At 52.8% G+C, this 7,702-nt stretch overlaps 1 protein-coding gene across 1 annotated transcript; it reads right to left on the reverse strand.

The window, feature by feature from the left end:
• Positions 1 to 102: 102 nt before the first annotated feature.
• LOC136004710 (uromodulin-like) lies at positions 103 to 6,478 on the reverse strand. Its single transcript, XM_065661484.1, has 9 exons — positions 6,379 to 6,478; positions 5,378 to 5,444; positions 4,685 to 4,843; positions 3,756 to 3,961; positions 3,114 to 3,274; positions 2,334 to 2,576; positions 1,533 to 1,692; positions 993 to 1,122; positions 103 to 388 (listed from the first exon to the last, which is right to left on the reverse strand). The coding sequence occupies exons 1-9, from the start codon at positions 6,409 to 6,411 to the stop codon at positions 288 to 290; spliced, it is 1,260 nt and encodes a 419-aa protein (XP_065517556.1). The 5' UTR covers positions 6,412 to 6,478; the 3' UTR covers positions 103 to 287.
• Positions 6,479 to 7,702: the final 1,224 nt, after the last annotated feature.

Consider the following 7,702-nt stretch of genomic DNA (forward strand, 5'->3'; position numbering starts at 1 on the left):
GGATGAAAAGGTCTCAGGAATGCTATGGGGAACCAAAACACTCTGATGTGGCTCATTCTTGAAGCACTGTTTGCATCCAATCATCACATGCAGAAGCCTCTCTCTTGCTGTCACATTTATTTCATAGAATCATAGGAGAGTTAGGGTTGGCAAGCACCTCAAGATCATCCAGCTCCAACCCCCCAGCCATGGGCAGGGTTACCTCACACTAGACTGTATCACCAAAGACTTCTTCCAGCCTGGCCTTGAACACTGCCAATGATGGAGGTTCTCAGAGCATCTGCCTTCTACACCACCCAACGCCTCACGCTGACAGCTGCCACAATCACAAGGAACAAAGTGAGAGTACACAGCACAAGGAGGGTCATAAACACCCATGGGTTGTGTCCTGTTGAAGAAGAGAAAGGTTGGTTACACATATGGGGCCCCTGAGCCACCGTTGAGCCCTGACATAGCATCTTCTGGTGGGGGCTGAGCTGGGGAGATAACAGCCACTGCGGCCAGGGGTTTGTTGGGGTCCTGAGGGCACTAATAACAGGACTCAGTCATCCCAATTGGCCTTATGTGGAGACTCCACCCATACCCACTGCCTAGGGGCTCCATTTAGCTTGTCATTCATATGGCTGGTCTGAGTTATGCTGTAGGTGGGCTTGGTCCTCGATTGACCTCAGTGCTCAGAAGGAGCCTGCCTTGCTGGGTTGATACAGAGATACAGTGTGAGAGCCTAGACTTCCTTGCCTAGCTCCTGGCTCCTGGTTCCTTCCCACCCTGCTCAGCCTGACATGTGCCTGGTACAGAGCTGCTCACCAGAGGCAAGCTCTGTGTGCTGGTTTGGCTCCCAGAGCACACCCTGCACGGCTGTGACACCTGAAAGACTCCACAGTCCTAGGCAGAGCAGCAACTTTAGCAGTGCTTTTAAATAACCAGGCATTGCCTAGCGAGTTGAAAGGGTCTGTGAGCTGCTCCTGCCCTCCCCAGAGGGACATACATACCCTTCGGGTCCTTCTGGTCATTCCTGGAGTGGTTGGTCTTTTTTCCCAGTACATGTATTGGCCCATAGGAGACAGTCTTACTGTAGTCATTGGCCAGTGCCCGCTTGCTCCTCCAGTGCCTAGGGCATTGCTACGGACAAAGCCAAGGGAAGGGTGTTGGGACCAGAGGGGCAGGGGAGAAGCCGGCTCTAGGGCAAGAGCACATCCTAGTGGTCTGCCCCTGCAGAGGTACCGCTGGAACTGCAGCCTGCGAGCAGTCAAGAGCCTGCTCCTGTCCAGGTCCTAGCATAAGCCTCTCCACCTGCAAATACCCTAAAGACAGCAGGAAGAAGGAAAGGAGCTTTCCTTTTTCCAAAGGAGTTGGTTCAAGCCCTTGTACCTTTAGTTCTAGGTGCTGGGCTGAGCTCCTGCTGCTGGGAGGTGTTTACTGTGCTGAGGCATTTAAAACCAGAGCATAGCCCCTTCTCCAAGCAGCAGGCCCAGGGAAGGGAGGTCCCTCTGTGTGGCCAGGGAATGGTGCAGACCACTGGGAGAGCTCACCTTGGCACAGGGCTCCGGGCCGCTGGGGAGACAGAGCTGGACACGGCAGTGCAGGAACACCTTGGTGTAACTGACGATCTGGAACATCTGGAATCTGAACTTGGCAGTAGCGCTCTCTCCAAAGCTGTTCAGGTATGTCACTGTCTCATCATAGGGACACCTAAGACACCATGGCTGAGTCAGAAGGGGGAAACAAAGGGGAGCATCCCAAGCTGCGACACTAAGCACATGGGGACTGGGGGCAGCTGCCAGGCATTGCTGAACAGAACTGTTACTGTTTTGGTGCTGGTGGAGATGCCTTTTCTTGGCACCCTGCATTGTGCCCAGCTCTGGGAGGAACTGTTACCAGCACAGGAGCATGTGGCATGTATCTTGCCCTGTGGGGCCACAGCTCTACACAGGTGCAGTAAGCCTGGCTGTCTTCCTGCTTCCCAGATATCCATGTTACTGGCTTTAGCTTAGCTGCAGCCAACACAAGCTATTCAGCAGAGACCTCTCTGTATATTGCAGCAAGGTCTCCCCTCTCCCCTTCCTGCTCTTTGCCTCACCTGCTGGCCAAAAGTGATGCTGAAGGGAAGGCAACAGAGCAGGGTCAGGAGATGAGGCTCAGTTTACAGTGATTAGAGGGATCATCTATGGGGCTGTTCCACCTGCTTAATGACGTTGTCCACCATAGGTTCCACCCATGCAAATGATGGTGCCATTACTTCTTCACAGCAACCAGTCCTTGGCACCCAGCAAAGAGATGTGACTGTGCTCATGGTGCAAGGAGACCAGTTGCACTACGGGCCCTCCACTCACCCCTCCTCAATGAGCTTGTGCTGCTCTTCCTGGTAGGGATCTGCACTCGCTGTGCCCCAGCAGCCTTCAACGCCCAGCAGGAAGCTGAGCTGGTGCTGTCCTTCTATCTCCAGCAGAACATACAGTGTGTCTTTGATGGGGACAGCCTCAGCTGGCAGGTGATAGGGCTGGAGGTAGGAGGCAGTCTTGTACAGTCTCATGCTGACATTGAAGTGTCCTTCTCTGACCTCGAACTGCGCTGGCCTGAGAAGAGGGAAGGAGACCTCACATACAGAATAAGGCAGGAAGGATGTAGCACAAGTCAGGCCAGCAGCAGAGGTGCATTGACTCAGGATGTGCCTCTGCCCTCAGGTGAGAGCCAGGCCCTGAGCTGCCTTTGGGCTGGTATGGTCACACCATGTGCGGACAGAGGCAAGGAGCTCCGGGAGTTCCTACTGACAGGCTGGCCAGTGAGCGCTATGAGAAAGGCAACTCAGGAGGTCGTGACCTGCACCTTCACAGGGCCCTGGCAGGGGCATCTCCCAGTTCCCACCCTTTATTTTTTGGATAGTTGGTTTCAAGCAGTGAGGCTAGGAGAAAGGTAAATTGTGCGTGCCCCTGTGGCTCTGCCCCAGGCCCAAACCTCATGTTGAAAAACTGTTTCGGGAAGAGAAATGGAGGCAGCCTGATCTCAGAGCTCTCTAGTGGCTTCCCAGAGCCTTTGCAGATCACCTCATTGAAGGCATCTATTTTTCTGCAAGCTCTTTCATGTCAGCAACGAGGTGAAGAGGGACCACTCACCTGTCAGCACTAGTGGGACCTGTGGGCAGTCTCACCACTCGTTCGTAGGTGTAGTCACAGGAGAAATTCAGCTCAAGCTGAAAACTCTCAGGGATCGCCGCCCCATGCACATCCCACCCTGACTCGATGATGTTGGAGTATGACACGTGGGAGCCGTTTTGCTGGAATGACACAGAAATTAAGTCTCCAGAATATGTCTAAGTCCATATGCAGAGCCCTAAGGTTCGCTTCAGGAGGTGCAACCCAGCTGCTCCAGGCCTGGATACCATGTCCAGAAGCTGCTGGCAACCATCACCAGAGCAGGCAGGAGTCAGCAGAGTGACCACTGGTGAGGGTAATGCAGAGCTGGGGCACTGGTTCCTTTGAACCCTCCCTAACCCATGAATCAAGTGAGGGACTAAGGGACAACAGCCAGGGTTGCAGAGCTCAAAGGATGCTACCACAAAGCTGCAGACTGTTATCTAGGTGACAGCTACAGCTTTCCAACAGCCCCCAGTGAAGCCTTCTAAGAGGAATGAGAACTTTACAGCACCTGATATCAAAGGAAAAGCTTCTGGGGCTTCCCCTTTGCTGTGCACACTCTGCACGTCTGCTCCTTCCATGGCCTCAGAGCTACATAGAGAGGCTCTACTGGATCCTTACCTGAGTTACTGATCCACAGGCAGTGTGGTTTTCACCTGTGAGAGTGGCTGCAAAAAACAGCTCACCCCTTTCTTCCACTTCTGAGATCTTGCATGCCTGGTTCCTCAAGTAGACAAGCTGCTTAGGGATCTTCAGGAGGTCGAATGCCTCCTTCCTCACTATCATCTTCATCCGCCCTTCCTCACAGGTCAACTTCAGTATCACATCTAGGGAAAAAAGCCATCTGCAATAGCAGTAGGCAAGAGGCCTGAAGGAGCCCTAGGTCAGCTATGGGGTGGCACAGTCCCACTGAGCTCAGCAGACTCTCATTCCAGCGTGGCTGGAGGCTGCTGGTGGGGCTCTTCACAGACACTGGGCAAAAGACAAACCTGTGGGAACACACAGACGTTAATGTGGGTCTGCTACTTTCTCTCAGTTGCTTGAGACCTGCAAAAGTCTATGGCCACCACTACCCTGAACAGACATAGTAAAAGCTCAAGACATGAAAGACAGGTGTTGTGGGTCTGGCCCCTTTCAAGGGCTGTCTGCAGAATCACTGCAGTCTGCCAAGGGCACAAGGCAGAGAGAAAGATCTGATCTTGCAGATGGAGACAGCTTTTGGCCAGTGTCTGGAAGAGGCTTCACTGGAGCTGTGCTGGAGTATGTGTGCTTTTTCTGACACTGCAAGTCAGCTGTGTTCTACAGCATGCCCTCCTGCATTCTTGGCAACCGAAGAATTAAGGAATGAAGACTTTTGGGGAAAAAGAAATGGCCTGCAACTGGGTTTTGTACCAATGTGTATTCGGGACATGCTGGTGGTGGCAGGCAGGAGCTAGGACATGCTCCTGAAGCTTACACTGGAGAGCAATGGTAACACCAGTGCACCATGCCCATCATCCTTCCCTCTGGTGCCCCTGGACAGACTGGTGAGGGCTCATAGCATTCCCTACCTTCGCAGAATGTCCCTGTGAAGCCCGGTCTGCAGCTGCAAATGGGTCTGCCCTCCATCAGCTGGCAGTGCGCCTCGTGCTGACATGGGTTTGGCAAGCAGGCGTTTGGGCTCCTCTTGATACGGAGGGCAGCCACTCGCCAGGGGCTCGCCAGCAACCCTGCAACAAAGGAAAGGTGAGAAAGCTGAAACTCAGCAAGAACATCTCCCCTGTGAGAGACACGAGAGTGAACTCACCCACAGCATGAAGCCCTGCACAGCTTGCTAGGGCTGAGGTCCTCACCTAGAGCCAGGGCAGACACATCTGAGGAAGAATCTGCCCCTTGGCTTGCCTGGGAGGATGTGAGTAAGAGCCTGAGAGAGCTCCTCAGCATGGCTGTAATCTGGCTCAGAGCTATGGAGCCTGCCACCAGTTAGCAAGGAGAGTGGTGTCATGTCATGGCCACTGTGCCCATCTCCACAGGTTGCATACTGCACATGGTGGGAATGGAGAACCTGAGATTTCTGCCTATTTTTCTGGCTCTTGCACCCCAGTTCCTGCCTACCCTTGAATCCTGCTGTGTTATCTCCCCATAGCAGCCTTCAGCAAGTGCCCCAAATGAGGAACCTGGACACAGGTCAGGCGAGTGTTTGACCTCTCCTTTCTATAGGACCTATCTGTGACCCAGCAGGTACAGTGTACAGAAAGACTCACTCTTGTTGCCTTCAAAGTCAGCCAAGCAGAAGGCACAGACCAGCAGCAAGCATCTCATAGTTCTTTCCTGTGAAAACAAACAGGTTCTGGGTAACTTGGTTTTAGTATGCCCACTGGAGGTGTTTGCAGTCATCCAGAAAGAGCCCACCCTCAAACACTGGGTATGATAACTTCTTTATTCCTTAATTTCTTTTCTCCTTCAGAAACTCTATGTTCAATGGCACAAAGTCATTTCCTAACCCAAAGGGACAGATCAGCAATGCCTGCCCCTCCTAGATTAACGCAAGTGTCAAATACTATCCTAAATTTAGGGAGCTGTTCCAGAACAAGAGGGTGGTAGAAACCAAACCTTGGACCTGCAGGGACGTACTGGCAGTGATAAAGCCACATTTCAATAAGAACAGCCACCTTGAGTAAAACTGTGTAGCTGAGGCATCAGCCCAGGCTCCCCAGAGAGGAAAGAAGTTTCCCCTCTTCCTGCTACAGCTCTTCTGAAGAGCCAGGATTTGCAAAAGGATCCTCACTTTTCCAGTAACCCATATGCATAACAAGAAGACAATGGGATAAACAGAAGGAAAAAAAAAAAAAAAGAAAAAAAAACCACCCCCCCCAAAAAAAACCAAAAAACAAACAAACAAAAAAACCCCAAAACCAAGGCTCTGAACACAACTAAAATTAATGCCACAAAGTCACAGATGAAGTCATCTCCCCTCATGGTACAGATAATGGATTTCTTTTGAGAAATTCATAGCACAGTGTTGGGCGAGCCCTGGACACTGGAATCTTCTTATCAGAGATGTGGGTAAGAGCCATGTGGGGCCAGTGGCTGGAGCAGTGCAGTGCTAAAAACCCCACTCCAGTCTGGCAGCACATGGCTCACCCTCCACATGCCCCTGGAGCTCCAGGCAGGAGTTTACTCCCCGCTCTGCTCCTTGCTCTCCACAGCAGTCCTGAGGGATCCCACCAGCATCAAGCTCTCACCTTGTTCTTACTCCACTTACCATGGCCAGGCTGCTCTGTGCTCCTCCAGACATTGGTGCTTCAGCTGCTCTCGTGCTCCCCACTCGCTGCCTTATATTGCCTTCCTGCAGCTAATCCTTGCCCCCCACACAAACACACTGTCCTATGATTGCACGAGAGCCAGCTTAGCATCTTTCATCATTGGACCCTTCCAAGGTCTAGCCTCCAGCACTGACAACCCTTCCTATTAGCAGATTGCCCTTGACTGCTGACCCTATTCACTGCCCTCATGGTATCCCAATACCGCAGTACCCGCAAAATTCCCAGGAATGTGCTGTTTTGTGCATCCAACTGTGTTGTGGTACCTTGACGCAGCAGTAACAGCAGATACCAGAGCAGAACATTGTGAAGGCCAGATAACTGTGTACTGAAAACATGCGGTTTCACAACCAGAATGTACAGTTGCTTTCGCTGGTTTTTTAATGACTTCTGACATTTAAGATCTGGTGAGAGATGGAGGGATGAGGGCTTAGTGGCTTAGTCCTACCATGCTTTGTGTGCGAAACAGTAACAGGCTGCCAACAGCAGTAATCACTTAAGGTGATGATTCTTAAATATATATTGACTATGTATGCGCTCTAATTGCTACAGTCATCACAACTAAGAGGCAAATGTGAACGTCCAACCACCCAGGTTTTTCCTAACCACAATGAAAACCAGAAAATGACAGTGTTTAGCACTTCACCTTGCTTACAGCCTAGTGAGCAACCCGTTAGAAAGAGAAGCAGAAAGAAAAGGCCTCCTGCCATCCCTGGCTGCCGGGTTTTGCGCGAGAATCTCTGCTTTCCATTATGAGTCCTACAAAGCAGTTGACAGACGCTTGCACAGACTCGCTTAGTGAACCGAAAGCAGCGCAGCCCAAAGGCTTAGGGAGCAACAGAGGAATAGGATGGGGGGGGGGGGCTCGCTTTGCAGTTTGATTATTTTTTAACAATAAGAAGAGAGTGGAGCTGTGAGTTTCAGAGCAGCTTCCTGGTCTCGGGGGCGCTGTTTGAAGAGCTGTCCCAGAGAGCAGGGTTTGCCGGCTCCCCCCGCTCTGCCCAAGTGTCTCCTGGCAGAGGGGGCTGCAGCACACACGGGCTGTGCACCAGGAGCTCAGCCAGCGAGGCGGGCAGAGCAGCGGTGGGGAGGGCCGGGGCAGCCGAGGGGATGCGGGCTGAGCACCTGCGGAGAGCCCGCGGACAGCCGGGGCCTGGGGAGGGCCGGTGGCCAGCCCGGGGTGGTGGGAGGCCTGGGGGGGGGGGGTCCGGGAGGAAGCCCCTCGGTGAAGGCTGGGGTAGGCTCGGGGGAAGGCGCCGGGGGAGG

The sequence above is a fragment of the Lathamus discolor genome, chromosome Z (genome assembly GCF_037157495.1).
Source record: "Lathamus discolor isolate bLatDis1 chromosome Z, bLatDis1.hap1, whole genome shotgun sequence".
NCBI classification, from domain to species: domain Eukaryota; kingdom Metazoa; phylum Chordata; class Aves; order Psittaciformes; family Psittacidae; genus Lathamus; species Lathamus discolor.